The 15,871-nt window shown below is 56.6% G+C and overlaps 4 protein-coding genes across 4 annotated transcripts in view; 2 read left to right on the top strand and 2 right to left on the bottom strand.

The window, feature by feature from the left end:
- Positions 1-48: 48 nt before the first annotated feature.
- On the top strand, positions 49-3,088 carry VOLCADRAFT_103545 (uncharacterized protein; the record flags this gene model as incomplete). Its single annotated transcript, XM_002947567.1, has 6 exons — positions 49-145; positions 543-696; positions 1,433-1,709; positions 2,215-2,327; positions 2,460-2,666; positions 2,849-3,088. Exons 1-6 carry the CDS (start codon positions 114-116, stop codon positions 3,086-3,088), a joined length of 1,023 nt encoding a protein of 340 aa, XP_002947613.1. The 5' UTR covers positions 49-113.
- A 1,606-nt stretch (positions 3,089-4,694) lies between these two features.
- On the bottom strand, positions 4,695-6,956 carry grbA (glycine-rich RNA-binding protein-like protein). Its single transcript, XM_002947701.1, has 5 exons — positions 6,788-6,956; positions 6,480-6,669; positions 6,337-6,386; positions 6,101-6,190; positions 4,695-6,004 (listed from the first exon to the last, which is right to left on the bottom strand). The coding sequence occupies exons 1-5, from the start codon at positions 6,936-6,938 to the stop codon at positions 5,904-5,906; spliced, it is 582 nt and encodes a 193-aa protein (XP_002947747.1). The 5' UTR covers positions 6,939-6,956; the 3' UTR covers positions 4,695-5,903.
- A 563-nt stretch (positions 6,957-7,519) lies between these two features.
- Positions 7,520-9,362, bottom strand: VOLCADRAFT_87932 (uncharacterized protein; the record flags this gene model as incomplete). The annotated part of the gene is made up of 3 exons (XM_002947702.1): positions 7,520-8,353; positions 8,965-9,068; positions 9,320-9,362. 3 exons carry the CDS (start codon positions 9,360-9,362, stop codon positions 7,520-7,522), a joined length of 981 nt encoding a protein of 326 aa, XP_002947748.1.
- Positions 9,363-12,407: 3,045 nt separating this feature from the next.
- VOLCADRAFT_116501 (uncharacterized protein) overlaps positions 12,408-15,871 on the top strand; it is a gene marked incomplete at both ends in the record, with an annotated part of 7,605 nt that continues 4,141 nt past the window's right edge. The window contains 9 exons of the mRNA XM_002947568.1: positions 12,408-12,506; positions 12,841-12,930; positions 13,203-13,378; positions 13,433-13,586; positions 13,684-13,785; positions 14,184-14,391; positions 14,503-14,660; positions 15,112-15,114; positions 15,311-15,409. Coding sequence (XP_002947614.1) covers positions 12,408-12,506; positions 12,841-12,930; positions 13,203-13,378; positions 13,433-13,586; positions 13,684-13,785; positions 14,184-14,391; positions 14,503-14,660; positions 15,112-15,114; positions 15,311-15,409 — 1,089 coding nt within the window. The remainder of the gene's footprint in view (positions 12,507-12,840; positions 12,931-13,202; positions 13,379-13,432; positions 13,587-13,683; positions 13,786-14,183; positions 14,392-14,502; positions 14,661-15,111; positions 15,115-15,310; positions 15,410-15,871) is intronic.

Here is a 15,871-nt window from a genome sequence, read left to right on the forward strand (position 1 = left end):
TTGTTTCATCATTTGATTGTACTCCCCAAGAGATAGCCTAATGGCTGCAGTGAGTCAGGCAAAAGTTGCTTATTATCCTGTTCATCGCACCGCTAGCGTTCACAGCTGTCGAAATGGAAGGGCACCGCGTTTCTCGCGGACCACCGTGAGCAGCCTTGACTTTTGCGATCAGCAGCTTCTTCGCGCATGTTTAGCGCGGAGCATCCTCTTACGACTGGCCAAGGCACCGCCTGATAGCTCATTAGCTCACCTAGTGAGTTTGGGTGTACAACACGCTAGCTTACCTCCGGTGCATGTGGAGCTGGGGTTTGAAGTGATGTTATATACAACCATTCCAAAGAATGGGGAAAAGTTTCTGACGAGTGGAGGGAGTTCAGGTGGCCCCTCACTCCTCACCACCCACGCACACCCACGCACACACTGGCGGACGCTGCGTCCCGCGATATGGGAAAAACGCCTCCCGACTATACAATTCCCCTTGCCTTTGGCCTTCAATTACTCCTTACGCCTACCTTGACTCTTTGTATATAACACCTCTCCAGCCTGGCCACATTCTCTTCCTCGCAAACGTACTTGGGCAACTTACAATCCAACACCATACGTGATCGGAAACGCGGGCAGCTGCTTCACAAGGACCCCCCTATTTGCGTTATCTACCTGGCCAGCCTCAAGTCCAATCTCGTATGCGGCGTGCGCGTGAGCCCAATACAACTACGAGCCCTCGTACACCGAAACAACAAAGAAAGGGGTTGTGTCAATCCTGCAGAAAACCTTGCCAAAATCTGACGAGTCTTCCATACTCGAACATCACTTGCCGCTCTACATCTTCCATAGATTTCCACATACGTAGAGAAAATCCACCCACCCCTTGCAGCGGCAACCGGTCAGTGATACCTTCGCCACGACCCTCACACGCCAACCTAGTTAGTTGTAATCAGTCTGCGCCACCTTTCGAGACCGCGCCTCCCACTCCGAGTCCTGAAGGGCCGGACCACTGGCTGGAGCATGATGTTGACCAGCTTCCTCACCTTGCACCCGTGCCTTTCTTAAAGATGCGGTGTGGTAAGAACTCCCACTTCGGGCCACTCTCCCTATCGGCGCAACCTTCACCGCCAAAACCCCTGCCAGCGAGCTCAACCCATATATGTCCCCTTGTAATTTTTTTCAGATATCACATCCAGGGCTAGCTAACTCCGCTTGGTCGACATCTCTAAGGCCCACCTCGGCTGTTGCTCAAACGGCCTTTTGAATCCAGAACCGCTGGATCCAAAAAGTGTTTTGGAGCCTGTCTTGTTGCGGAAGAAGTGCACTCCGCTCCCCGAGGATATCAATCCGCCTCTCCTCCCATTTCCTGCTATCCTAACGATGACCTTTCTTTGGGCTTCTTGGGCAACTCGCCCCGTTTTCCCCCCCCTCCCCCCGCCGCTCGCAGGGCATTTTATCACTCCAGGCACCGCCCGCGCCTCCAGCCTTCCACCGCCTAGCATCTGATCTTTCCAGGCTGTACAGCCACACCACGGCACCAGTACGAGGCCAATCTGCGCGGGTATGGGGTGAGCAGCGGCAGCCTTGCTGCGGCGCCGCCAGCTGCGGCGACGACGACGAGAAAGACCACCATTACCTCAGCGACGCAGTAGAGACGGCGGAGGCGGTACTCTGCCGCCACTTTGGGCCCCCGCTGCCGTACAACGGCTACACCACACCCTCAGGTGCACCCAACAAGCTGCGTGGGCTACCAGTACGCGGGGCTCGGTTGTGTGGTCCCACTGCACCGTGTGGGGGGGTGATGTGGTAGGGGAGTCGCATAGGCTGGCTAGGCTTTTGGCTGGTGACACGCGGCTGGTATAGCAGGTGTTGCGTTAGTGCTGCTGCTTCGGTGGTAGCGGTAACGATGGCACCGGGAAATGCTAAATCCACCACCGTTCACAGTCCACATCGTTTTGAGATTCGCGTTCCGCCGCAATAATCTGATTGATTCCACTGCAACTAAGCCATAGTTTCTTCGCAGCTTCCTCCAGATGGGTGACTTTCCCCTCCTGGTAGGGCTCCAGGTAGCTCCGGCTGGGATTGAACATGGCGCCGCCATGCACCGCCGGTGATGTGTGGTGGTGCATGGCGGTAATACTGGCCATGAATCGCTTCCGCAGGCGGCTCCTCCTCCACAAAGGCCGAACCTCCTGCCCCTCATCAAACGCTAAATACTTACCCTCGCAGGAAAGCAATGCCGACTGGCCCCCGGCGATACCGTACGGCACTTCCTCCACCCGTCTGTGGAGTCCTTTGTGATGTCGCTGTTCCGCTGCATCGAAGACCAGCGGACGCCCCTGGTGCGTTTCCCCTTCGTTCCCAGTAAACCACGCCCCTTTTCCGTCTCCCTGCGCCCCTCACTCTGAACATCCCTAGGAGCCAGTTCCCGTTGTTGGGGCAATCGGGCAACTGACCTCATGACCCGCATGCAGGTTACGCTCGGGCCGCACTGCCTCTTCCATGCGCATCTCTTTCGTGCCCTGCCTCCCGCACCCGGCGTCGGGCTGCTGTTCCACGCCTGCGAGTACCCAGCCTACCATGAGGTGCACTTCCCCTACCGGCTAGGTCACTGCCAGGAGGGCAGCCACCTGAGACCCGCGGGTCAGCAGCTCGCGCATCGCAACCTGCTCTGGTACCAGGTACATCGAGTAGTGTAGATCCCAGGGACTCAGGGAGCCGATGCTGATGCCGGTGGCGTAAGGTCCAGCACTGTTTAGTTGGCAATCGCCCGAAACATACTTGTGCAATAACGCCGTCGTACCATTTGGCCCTGGCGGTGGTCCTGACTGCGGATCCATCGCATGTGGGTGCATGCATGCAGGACCCTCATCAAAATGTAAAGCTTGAAATAGTGGCTGCCACGCATTTGTCTCCTCAGGATAAACTTGTGGTGCTGGATGTATCATCTGGCTCCTTGTTGAGACATGCTTTATGGGAGGAAACGTCGGAGCTGTGTACGCTGTACGAGGAGGATTTTGGCATACCGATGCTGGATCTGACCCTGGATGTTGTGGAAAGAAGCGCGTGGCGTTATGCCAAATTGCTCGCGTCATTACGGTAGCGTTTATATGTATGTAAAGTAACATTGTGTATCTCGTAATTTGAGCTGTGCCAAAGATACTCGTACTCGTAACCACACCGGGTCTCTCCAAGGTGGACAGCCTCTAGTCGATAGAACAATGCAGATAAGGGAAGTGGGCAAATGGATCCGCAACTTCGGGAAAAAGGTTGGCTATGAGAGCTGGGCCTAGGAATGGGGCATTAATGAATTTTAGGTTTCCAGGGAGGCTCAGCGGTCCATTGCGCTCCCGTGCAGGGTTATTCCTACATTATGGTTTCCGAGGTATGATGTGTGAAACAGGGGGGTATATCTTCGCCCGTGGCCGCTACCCTGCGAAACCCTGCCTTCCCCGGTATTTCGGGGCACCCTCATCCAGTCACCCTAGTCAACTTCTCAGTGGATCGCTCAGGTTCCGCACCCACCACCAGCAACCAATGGAATCTGCCGGGTTGACAGCGGCCCAACTCCATTCCTGGTCGGCTCGCAGGTTAACTTTATCCCAGGTCACCACCGTCCATCAACTAGGGGCGCAATACCTTCCACCATCGGAAGGATTTTTAACCCTAGCGGGTAACGATCCCGGGATCTCCCGGGGGCAATGGTCGCGCGTTACCAGTAATGCCAAACCCTAGATATGTAGGTATCTGTGTTGCAGCTTCAGATATCGTTCATGCGACAAATTGTGGGAGCTGCCAGACCGACACATCGCCTCCTGGTCGCCGAATTGTCGCAGCTACCCCTACACTACAAGTTGTGAGGTTTTGGAACCATGTCCGTTTACAGCGTGGGTCTGTGGCACACAAAGTTTTGCGACAGGAGGTCGCGGAGTCCCTCTCCAACCCCGAAGGGGCCGGATGGGGGGCACTACTCCTCCGGTTTCTATGTTTTATGGGGCACGACGTATGGAAAGAGACCCCGCAAGGGCGACACGAGGTAGACGAACGAGTGTAATGGCTGATGAACAGGTCATTGTCAGAAGGTGTGGTATTGGAGTTCAAGGACTCATTGGTGAGTGGTTGATGTCTCGCGCGTCTAGATGTCCAACCAGACGTGTACCCGTCAGAAGGCAAGCAACCAGGAATTCACATGGCGAAGCACTAGAATTGGATGGGTCTGGCGGCCGAGCAAGCGGGCAGGAAGGAGGTGCTCCCGCATATCACAATGTTAATCCCGCGTTCAGCGAATCGCCGCAAACTTATGCAGTTTAGGCTTTGCTGTTGGGCATTGGCGGCTAACAGAGCGCGTAAGGGACGGCGTCATATACCTAGGGAGGGGCATGTATGCCCCTGCTGCGGCAGTGATAACTATATAGAGGATGTGGAGCATTATGTTGCGGGATTGCCCGATATACGACTCAATCGGACTTGATACGGATTTCGCACGCTAGGACCTCATGAAGAACGCCATAAGCTGGCGCCAAGACTTGCTGAAACGTATATGGTTCCAACGCTGCTGATTGACTTAACAGTTGTTTTGCAGCCTAGTTAAGGGAAATAGTGTTTTGATGGTTAGGACCATGTAGGGTACCAGGGACCGCTTCGTGGTGTGTATGCTGCATATACTTGCTTGCCGATCTTGCATAGAAATGAGACCGTGTAACGCAGAGTTAGGGAAACACGCTTCATTACATTAGGAGCCAGAAACAGTAGCGCTGTATATTGAGTTTCAATTAAGACAATATACACGAAAATACAATGACAAAAAACTCTCGGGGACCAACTTAATACACATTCCGGTCCACAGTATGATAATTAGCGGTGGGAGCGTGAATAAGACGGCGTGCTTCTCTCTCTTCGAGTGCCCTTCAACAAAGAATTAAGTCATGCAGCAGGCATTGCACCAGCAGCATCCGACCATACAGATTGACGTGGGTCATATGTACACGGTTGCCAAGCACGGGCCAGCAACAGGCCACCGGAGATCCAGGAGAAACTTGGTAAACACATGCTACCAGCACCTTAACACAGCGCCACATATAGGCACGGGAAACAGCCAGAAACCAACACATCGCTTAGGTGCCTGGCAGCATGAGACAGTATGATCAGACAAGCTCATGACACCATATTTAATCACAAGCCGGACAACCGCCATGAGAACACCTGCAACACGAAGTGCGAACGGGATACGACTGGTCCGAAAACCTCACCGACGTTGCGTAGGCAGCAAGGCTGTGCCGGGGGCCCAATGAGGCGATTTACGCCCGGTTCGTTGCTTTGCTTTCGGGACAGAGACCGGGAAACAGGGGGAAGGCAGGGAAACCAAAGCATAGCAGATCGCGCGCCGCACCATTTTGAGACGGTCAACGTCCAAGAATGTCAGTATGGCACGACGGCTACTGCACGCTTGAAGGGAAGCCAACAAACATCAAACAGACCGGAATCCACGACACAAGACCAACAACATGCGTATGTATGGTAAGCACGGTAGAGAAACAGTAACGAACTGCGAAGCGGACATATCATATGGCTCCGCAGCATTGCTAAAATTCCAAAGCAACCATCTTCGCACGCATTAAGCACATCCAGAACTGGACATGCCAAGGCACATGCGGCAACGTGTTGAATCAAAACAAGTACGTTTCTGACCAAACAGAATGTTTCTCATGAACAAACATCAGCATACCGTGCCACCTGAATGGCTGTTGAACGTGGTTCACGACGAGAACATCGTCAAACCAGGCTGATCAAACCAAGCAAACACCGTTGGGAGCAAGTGCGCATACATAGATCGAGTTTCCCCACCTTCGGGGATTACACATACCATACCCACGACAAATTCAATACAATGATCTCTGCTCTGGCTCAATGTGACTTGTTTAGTAGCCACCGCCACCGTAGCCGCCACCATAGCCACCGCCACCGTAGCCACCACCGCCGTAGCCGCCACCGCCGTAGCCGCCACCGCCGCGGCCACCACCTGACAGATGCAGAATCAAGAGTGTTAGGAGAATAATGACAGTCTTGCGGTACTCTTGCGGCCAAAGAAACCTCGCGCTAGAGCAGGTATGCTTACCATAGCTGCCACGACCGCCACCGTAGCCACCATCACCACCATAACCACGACCACCGCGGCCACCGCGGCCACCACCATAGCCACCGCGACCTGAATGACGGAATTGAAGAAAAAGAAAACGTCAGGGAATCAGACTGGCTTCACAACGTACGCCTACTCCGCATCCCAAGATGCGTGTTTCACCGCTTGCATATCCACGTAGCTCAAGCGCTCGGAACAGGCATATCAGAACTTACCACCTCCAGGGCGCTCGCCCATAGGAGTTGCCTCGTTCACCTTGATAGTACTGTATAGGGTAAAATTAACAAGTGGTTGGAAACTCGAAAGACTTGCTCACAGAAATTGCCGTTTTCCGAAACGAAGTGTACATATATCTTACCGGCCCATAAACTCCGTGCCATCGATTTCGCTTGCAGCAGCACGTGCAGCAGAGGACTCGAGAGTCACGAAGCCGAAGCCGCGAGACCGACCGGTCTCGCGATCTGTAGCAACAAAGGCATCCTCGACAGCCCCGAACTTGCTGAAGAGGCCGTTAAGATCATCAGCCCGAGTATCCCAAGACAGGTTACCTGTGGTTCAGGAAGCGGAGTGGAGGTCAAGACATATCCGACATCGACACCATTGGCCGCCACACCAGCCGCCACATTAAAGTTCGGAGAGCTCAAAACATCTTTGATGAAGACTTACCGACGTAGAGCTTGGTCGACATGCTTCCGCTCTCCTTAGAACTTGCCGCCGCCCGGGTAGAGTGCAGACAAGACTGCACTTGAGGGACCGAAAAGGGCGCGAAACGCCTCCCAGACTTGGACACCAACACCAAGCTCCTTGCAGTTAGCATGTAAGTAACTTGAAGATTGTTTTGATGTAGGCTCAGATGCGCCGGCTGATTTAATAAGGATGGCGCGCCGTACGAAAGGCCCTACGGAGGCGTATCTCCGAGAAGAGCTTTTCGGCTGACGAGACAACAAAATCGTATTAATCGTAACACAGCATCTCGGTTGTGTTTATTTATTCTAGATGCGTCTGCATGCACTGCGGAGCGCAATGAGCTTCGGCGGCAAAATATCCGTTGCCCGATGACGTAAGCTCCTTTCAAATCCTCCAAACATTTTCCAGCTCTCCTTCAACTTTTGTATGGGGCAGGAGTATTCAGGATTGTAGCGTTAGTGCTGACTCTTACATGTCAAGCATTAGCGTCAACCGGTCCTCTGTCGGATTGTGAAGTGCGAAACGAGCGTGAAGTTCTATCCTCTTCTTTTGTCGTCATGGCCGGCACTTCTAGCCTGCTCCACAGGTTAACGTGATTAACCACAATCCCTTGCTCAAGCACAAACGAGCATTTCATGGCCATGGTGCTTAAGCGACCTGTGAAAAGGACGCAAGCCTCAGAATTCCGTAAACATTGTCTTATTATCGACGCTAGTCCGGTTTCCTGCCCTTCACTTGCACTGCTCCTACATGGCCAACTTGCATTCTCCCACCGACAGCCTCCACCAACGGCGCGTCCGGGTCCCGCAGCAACCCCAGTCGTTCGTAAAAGTCCACGGAACGGCTAGTAGCTCGCAGCGTCACGACCGCTGCGTCGTTCTCATCCTTAACTCCCCCACGCAGTTCGGAAACCAGTCGCTCTAGCAGCGCACGTCCTAAGCCCTGGCGACGCAATGCAGGGTGGACTGCTAGAAATCGCACCGTTGCGACAATTTCCTGGCCCTCGCTGCAATCCTCTCCACTGTCTCTGCCCTCCGCAGCTGCACTGCTAGCCCCCCCTACAGAGCCAAGTGCGGCCATGCCTGCCTGCTGCTCAGTACTGTAGTTCCCTGCTTGTCTTGGCCGTCGGCGCTCCCCTGGAGTCCAGTCTCGCTGGCACTCCCGCCATTGCTGAACACGCGTGCCTCCGTACCGCGCTGAGCTCTCTGTTGCTGCTGGCCCCGTCGCGGTGACGCCTTGCCCACCACCGCCGCGCTTGCCACAGCTTTCATCGCTGAGGCCGGCTCGTGCCGTTGTCCCCCGCGATGGCAACATCGCAATGTCGACGCAAGCGAACCCGACCACTTCTACCCCAAGGCCGCACAGACCGGCGCCGTCGCTACTGCCCGCCTTAACAGCTGAGGTGGTTGCTCGGGGCCCGGTTAAACCCTGGGTCCGTGTCGTAAAACAAGCGGAGACTTCAGGGTTGCTACTAGGCCGCATGCGGTACGCCCACACCACAACGGCTGCGAACGGAAAGTCCGCGGGGGTGATATCCAAATTGGCCTGATGGTAGGTACCGCGGGTTTTGCGCAGGGCAAGGGTGAGAGATAAATTGCGAAACGAAGCAGTCAGGAGCAAGCCTTTCCCACAGCGGCACAGGAGGGGGCAAAGGGGGACCTACCCGCGGGGGAGGCACTTTTTGGGGGGAAGGCGGAGCAGGGGCGAGGCGGGGAGGCAGGGCAGCGGGAGGACAAGAAGGCGGCGGCTAAGACCAGAGGGTCTCCTGTTCGCGGCTTTAACGACAGCTTTAGTGGTGAGCCGTGTAGGGCGGCGGCGAGCTTTCGCTTTTGCAAGTAAAAGGGGAGGGAAGGAAGAGAGGGGAGGGAAGGGAAGGGAGAGGGGAAGGAAGAAAAGGGGGGGGCCTTTCTTATCCTGCGGTCCATTTTAATTTCACGGCAAGTCCCCTTGCTCTTTCCGAAGAACCCCCTCCGAAACCACCCCTATTTCAAACCCACCCAAGTCATACCAATGCACACTTAACGAGGTTACATTAAACCCCGACCCACATCAAGTGAACTCGTCTACGCACCGCAAAACATCAAAGCACACCAACACCAACCCACATCACAGCCGTTTGTGCTTCACAACCCCACATCACGACCCCAGCCCCGCACCAGTTGCAGAAGCCGCTCCACCTCACTGTACGACAGGTGGGCCTTGCCGTAACTCAGGAAGACGCCGCGCTCAGCCCATTCTTCATCGGAAGGCGAAAGGGGTCCTGCGGCGCGCGCACATTTGCGGGGGGGGGGGGGTAAAACCGACGCATGACGAACCAAGACTCCTCCGTGGATGCAAACACGAATTTTTCCCCCAGCGGATTGGGGAGGGAGTGGGTGTAATTGCGTAGAAAAGAAAAACGCCGAATTGATTACGACCCAGTAAGGGGATTTGAATAAAGAAAAGTACAGGCTCCATTATGATTCAAACACGCAGCCTTTGGAAGGTGATGCAAGTCGAGGTGTAACACACGGGTAAGCGGGTTCACATCGAGATGTGCGCTAGAGCAAGACATGAAGCCTGAAGAACTACGATGCGACACGAAATACACGTGCTTCCAGGTGAAGGTTTTTTTTAAACTGATACAGGCCCAGGAACGTCTGTTCTTGTTAAAGCATGGGCAAAAGAACCATGCCGCGGCTGTAGGCCCGCAGCAGCAGCTGCAGGTGCAGAACGAAGAGACGGAGCCCCTCGATGCCCTACCCTGCGCCATGCTCGGGGGGCATACGAAGATGGGCTGGTTCGGGAGCCATCTGGACAGGCCATCGCTGAAGCTGCTGTTGATGCCGCGCCTGCTTTCGCTGCCGTCCCTTGCGCTCGTGCCGCTGGTTGAGCACCAGACGGCTTGGTGACGCAACTTCAAGGATAGTTTTCTCAGTTTGTTAGATGGGTCGGACAGGAGGGCGTGAGCGGGGCTCGAAGATGTTGCCGTGAGGTTACGGCCATGCTGGGCTGTACTGCGAAGCAATGCACGCATAGCATGCGTGGCCTATGCACGCAAGCGCAGGTCACGCAACCAAATGCGATATCAAGGACTGGATGTTGGTTGTGAACAGGAGTTGCGAAGAAGGAACGCGTGCTCTTCGCCGTTGGGTTTGTTTGCTAAGTCGTTGTGGAAGAAGCTGTAACTGGGTTGGACTAATCAAAAGGCACTTGACAAAAATTAGAGTTCCGACTTTGTGACTGTGATATGCTCTGATACTATTCAAGCTGTGTCCACAAATCGGCATTTAGTAGGGTGCATGCCACGCCCTTCACGGCCGGGCTGGTTTGGTAACTTGGTGCTGCTTCTGTCAAAGTATGAATATTACAAACGATGATGCTTTGGATGTTATGGTTTCCATCGGACGCCGGGCACTGGAGTGCGGAAAGGTCAGCGCCGGCGTCAGCGCGAAAGGGCCTCCCATGCTGTCTGCAACGCTGCGACCGGCCTCGTCCTCCCAACCACCAGCCATCTTTTGCTCCATCTCATGCATGCTCAATATCCACCAGTCGTGCCCGAGCGCACGAGAGCCCCGACTGCTTCCATCATAGCCCGCCCACGCTGACCTTCCCCCATCTCTGAACGAGACAGGTTGACCAAGCCTTGACCATACTTTCCGGTGTGGTGTCTAAGGCGCCCAAGCACGCGCTTGCATGGTTCAGCCTGGCGCGGGCACATCTGGCCAAGGCAAGTCCAGCGCACTGCGGGTTCCACAGTCCGCTCTCATCCCCTCCGCCATCCCAAACGCTGGCCCTTGCTGCCACATACTTCCCCCCATCTTGGCCGCTTGAAGATGCTCCACTCTTCCCCCTTCCTGGTCCTCCTTCTCTGCCACCTCACCCTCCTTTTCCCACCGCACCAATCACGTCGCAGTTATGCCTTACCTTTTCTGTATTCGCCCAATACCCACAACGCACAGACACACATACACACACACGCAATCTCCACTCCACACAACCCAAATCTAACCTATTAATTATCGGACCGAAACATCCTCCCTCTCCTCTGCGGCCTCACCCGCACCTCCCCTGAAGGGCTCTCGAGACCATGCCGCCATGTGCTACCAGCGAACCGCAAGCTTGGCTGCCGTACAGCCTGGCGAGGTAGGTTTTATGGCCGGGGAGCGGGACGTAAGGGTTGATCTGGTTATGCCTCATCGCCCGATCGAACTCATTCCACCCATCCATCCACAGCTGCCATTTTCCAACTGCCAGCTGCTACTGCCTAAAACTTCTTACGTGCCTGTGTATGTATGTATGTATGTATGTATGTATGTATGTATGTATGTATGTAACTGCCCAACCGCCCGCCTGCCCGCCCAGCACGCCGCTCGCCTGTTGGGACTGGCGCGGGACAACATGGTGCTGGTGGGGGAGAAGGTGCTGCAGAGGGACTGGCTGCCGGCCATGCAGGTGTGGGGGGTGGAGTAGGGGGCGCGGATTAGGGGTTGTGGGGCTGGGAGGGCGCGCGCGCGCGTGTGTGTGTATGTATGTGTGTGTGGGGGGGTAGTTGCCTAGGGAGTTGGGGGGAAAGGACGTGTATGTGTCCCAGCAGTGTACTGTACATAGGATTGCTGAACTGGCGGAAGGTTTAATAGACGACGGTGATGATGGTGATGATGATGATGATGATGATGACGATGTTGGTGATGGTGATGTTGATGACGATGTTGGTGATGATGATGACCGGGACGGCGAGTGTGTCGCTACAGTGCGAGCGAGAGTAGGAATAGCTATCGGCGCTGGAGAATGGCGCTTTCGGCCACTAGCTGTACATAAGGTGGTGCTGGTGGTGGTGGTGATGGTGCTGGTGGTGATAGCAAAAGATCGGCTACAGGCCGACTTCAGGCAGCGTACGCGGACTTCCTCGCCTCAACCAGGTACTAAGACTAAAGAGAACGAACCCCCCTGTGTATGTATGTCTGCTGTCCTGGGACGCGGCGCCAAGGATCCCCACATGGCGGACGTCTGGGGAACTGCACTCCACGACTTGGTGGCGGCGGGGGCGGCGGCAGCGGCGGCAGCGGCGGCAGGTGGTGAAAATGTACGGCCTTCCCAGGCGTTGGTTGTTGGCGGCTTAGGCCTGCAGGCGCTAATCTTGCATGCGCTCATGGCCGCCGCTGCGGCGGCGGCGGCGGCGGCGGTGACGTGGGTCCAACCCGATGAGCTGAGTCGTACACTGGCGGCGCAGATGGCAGCGGCGGCGGGTGTGCCGCGTACGGAGCTGCGCGTCGTGAATGGGTGGAGTGATGCCGTAGCCGCCGTCGCGGATGCGAGTGTCAGCACTGGAGGTACGGCAGCGGCGGGGGCGGGTATGGTGGACGTGCTGGTGGCGGCAGGGCTGTGTACGGCACGCCTGGCGCTCCGGGAATGGGCGGCGACGCTCTCCCAGGTGCGCTTTGACCCCTCCTGCACTATCCCCGCCGCTTAAAAATCTTTGTGTTCTACGTAACCCGCCCCTTCTCCCCCGGCCCCTCCTTCCCCTTTCCCCCCTCGTCAATCGTCTGTGCTTCGTCATACCCGCTTCGTCGTACCCGCTTCGCCGTACCCGCTTCGTCGTACCCTTTTCCCACCTCAGGCTCGTCCGCTTCTGGCCCCCGGTGCTGTACTGAGTCCGCGGGCTGTTCGTGTGGTGGGGGTGTTGGCGGCGAGTGAGGACCTTATGGCCATGAACGAGGTGGGGTGGGGTGGGGTGGGGTGGGGTGGGGTGGGGGAGGAGAGGTGAGGGGATGGGGGTTCACAAGGGGATGTGCGGTAAGGGGGTTGGAGTGAAGGGGGGGGGACGTGTTGTGCGGGTTTGTGCGGGTTAGAGTGAATGGCGTGTCAGCGAACGGCGGTGAGAGGGGAGCTCTACATGACGTTTGATATGAGTGGGGTTTGTGGGGGGCGGGGTTTGTGGGCGGTTGATGCTTCGGATAGATCCTACCCTACTTGTTTTCGGTGATGCTTCGGCTACTGCTACTGCTACTTCCACTGCTGCCGTCTTTACTGCTGCTACTGCTGTCGTACAGGTACGGCTGGATTGGATGGCTGAGGATACCGGGGGCCTGCAGTACGGTCCCGCCAACGAACTCCTGTGGCGGCACGCCAGGTCCATGCAGGTATAAAAGATCTTGTCGTACTTGACGTCGTACTCGATCTTGTTTCTGCATAGGCCTAGTCTGAGGCCCCGACCCCGGGGCAGCAAATTTGCGTTTCGAGTTGGTTGGTTTTACTCCGCGACACCTCCCGGGGGGGGCCGTGGATATAGCTACAGCCGTCGCTGTTGCCCGTCGCCTTCGCTGCCGCCGCTGCTGACATCGCCTTACTACCTACCGCGATATCAACCGCTTGCTCTCCCCCCCCCCAACCGCTAACACACACGCACACACAGGTCTCCAACCTCCGCTACAGCCCCCTGTCGGAGCCCTTCTTGCTACTGCCTGAGATCAGCACCCAGCAGCTGCTGCTACAGCCGGATCAGTTGCTAAGGGCCCCAGGCGGCAAGGCGGAGGCGTCGGCCGCTGGATCCAAAGACGAGGCCGCCGACGGATCTGGATCCTGCGAAGGGTCAGGATCCAAAGTCGCTGGATCCAGCAGCACCGCTCCGCCTTCCGCCGCCAGCGGCGGGGGATCTGGATCTGGATCCACGGCGCCGCTGCGTCATGAGGTGTTGGTGGTCGCCGCATCCACGGGGCGAGTTGATTGCGTGGTGTGTTGGACCGAGTACGAGCTGTCGCCCGGTGTTTGGCTGTCGTACGCGCCGTACGAGCTGCAGGTGAGAGGATATATGCTACTGCCAGACCTCCATGTAACATCCGCTGCTACGTTTTTCCAAATCCTGCGGGCGCTGCGTTACCATTTTCGTCTCGCAGGGTCGCTCCGAAGCTGCCGTACTGGCGCCCCACGTGTGGCAGCGAGTGCAGTACTTGTCCGCGAGGCCGGCAGTACAGGCGGGGGATTCCCTGGTGCTACAGGTGCGTGTGTGTGTATGTATGTGTGTGTATGCGTGCATGTGTGTGTGTATGTGTATGTGTATGTATGTGTGTGTCTATGTCATTCGAAAAGCCTTTTTGTGTTTTTTAAAAGTTTGGTCGGGCTATTATTATCCAATCCAATCAAAGGAAATAGGCAGTGTGTTATTCGCTGCTTTTGTGGGTCACTGAACCTTGGTGTCACTTGTTGTGTGTGGGGGGGGGAGGCGAGCGCACGTGTGCAGGTTCTTTTGTGTTTTTTTGAAAAGGGGATATCAGGGGCCTCCTGCGTTATTTCCTAACTTCTGAAAGCCCTTAGGTGCCCTCTTTTGGCCCGACCCCGACCCCGACCCCGACCACCGCGCTGCGGTCCCCAACCCCCCAACCCCCCAACCCCGAAGGTGACGCTGCCAGCTGCCAGTGACGATCTGCGCGTCGAGTACGACGAAGACGTCACTGCCGTACAGCGTCTGCGTGGCCAGCAGAAACGGCCGCAAGCGTCCTCGGTGGTGGACGGTACGGCACCCGTACCGCCGGAAGTCGACCCGTTTCTGCCGGAGGGCGAACCGCTGCTAGCTCCGTCAGGGCGGTCGTCCGAACCGAGCGGGAGTGAGGAGGGGGGGGAGGATGGGGCGGAGGAGGGAAGGGCTGCTGCTGCTGCTGCTGCTGGTAGTGGTAATGATGGTGGCGGTGCCCCCGACGCTGCCGCCGCCCCCGAAGAAGCGGCGGCAGCGGCGAATGCAGGGTCAGCGGCGGCAGTAGCTGCGGCCATGAGTCAATCGGGGCTTATCCTGCCGTACCACATGAGCATGTTGAACGACCGACAACGGACTCGTTGCTACGTGAAGGGCATACGGGGAGCGGTGGAGGCGGCGCGGGTGGGTGCTTCAGGAGGGGCGGGGTGAGGTAGGGGGGGTTCAGTTTGGGACGTGTGGGAGGGAGAGGGGGGAACGATGTGGGGCGTTGTATGGACTAATTGAGCCGCAGCCGCGGGCGGGAACTAACTTTGCTAACTCCATGATGCGTGTATGCAGCCCAAGTGTAGCGAAATGGCACAAACGTTTCACGACTTGGGGGATGAGGTTTGATCCCCAAGAGGGATTTGCGTTTGTGGGGGGCCCCCGGGGGGGGGGGGTACGGACAGCGGGGTATGGATCATAGGGCCCATTAGGGAGACGAGATCTTTAGGGGGGGTAAGACGAACAACTGAAGCGAATGAAGCTTCGGATACACCTGGAGGGGATTAAAAAGGGAGGAGATTAGGAAGGAGGAGGAGGTTTTAGAAAGTCCCAATCCAGGTGTGCGGGAGTGGTGTGCCCCTCGGTTCAGGAGGTGCGGCGGAACTGCGGGAGCTGAAGGAGGGATTGGAGGGGGGGGGGAAAAGGGAGGGAAGGACAACTGACAACTGTCCCCCCCGTCCTCTTTTCCCCCCTTGCATACACTTGCGTACACGCACACCTTTTTTCCCGCGCACACACAAAATATCCTAAAACCCTAAGAAGAAAAAAATCCCTTTTGAAAACGGCAGGCACGTCATCGCGACAGGCCGCCGCTGGTGGTCCTGGACGTGGGCTCGGGCACGGGGCTGCTGTCCCTGGTCGCGGCCAGGGCTGGGGCCGAGTGCGTCGTGGGTACGGAACTTAAATAATGGAATCCTGCCGTATCCCATGGCCGTACATGATATGGGTCGGGGCCCCCCACCTCACTCTTTCCTTGGCAGCAGCTTCACTCGTTCGTGGTTCGTGGTTCGTCTTTCCCCCTCCTACCTCACGCACGTAGTTCACCACCACTATCCAGGAAACCCACCCAGGGGCCAACTTGCGTCCCCTTGGGCGTTGGCTGTCAGAGTCCCCCGACCGGGGACGGTGCTTTTATGTGTTTTTACGTGTTATTATTACTCCAAAGCTATCACTTGCTTTGTCTGAAGTGTGCGAAGTAGGATGGTGTGCTTTTAGGCGATCTGGCAGCCCTTGAGCCCTCGGCTCGTATTTGGGCGTTTTGCAGGTGTGTAGGGGGAACGGGGGTACGCACCCCCACGACCATGTAGCACACACACACACACACACACTCTTCCAAAGCCTGGGCAGCA

The sequence above is a fragment of the Volvox carteri genome (genome assembly GCF_000143455.1).
Source record: "Volvox carteri f. nagariensis unplaced genomic scaffold VOLCAscaffold_7, whole genome shotgun sequence".
In the NCBI taxonomy this organism is placed as follows: Eukaryota; Viridiplantae; Chlorophyta; class Chlorophyceae; order Chlamydomonadales; family Volvocaceae; genus Volvox; species Volvox carteri.

What these genes read in the sequence shown, in the direction of transcription:
- grbA (XM_002947701.1), bottom strand. Translation starts at nt 6,938, where the DNA reads ATGCTAACTGCAAGGAGCTTGGTGTTGGTGTCCAAGTCTGGGAGGCGT. An exon ending in GTCGACCAAGCTCTACGTCG is followed by an intron (nt 6,670 to 6,787) that starts GTAAGTCTTCAT and finishes CCTGAACCACAG; the next exon opens with GTAACCTGTCTTGGGATACT. An exon ending in GGGCGAGCGCCCTGGAGGTG is followed by an intron (nt 6,191 to 6,336) that starts GTAAGTTCTGAT and finishes TCCGTCATTCAG; the next exon opens with GTCGCGGTGGCTATGGTGGT.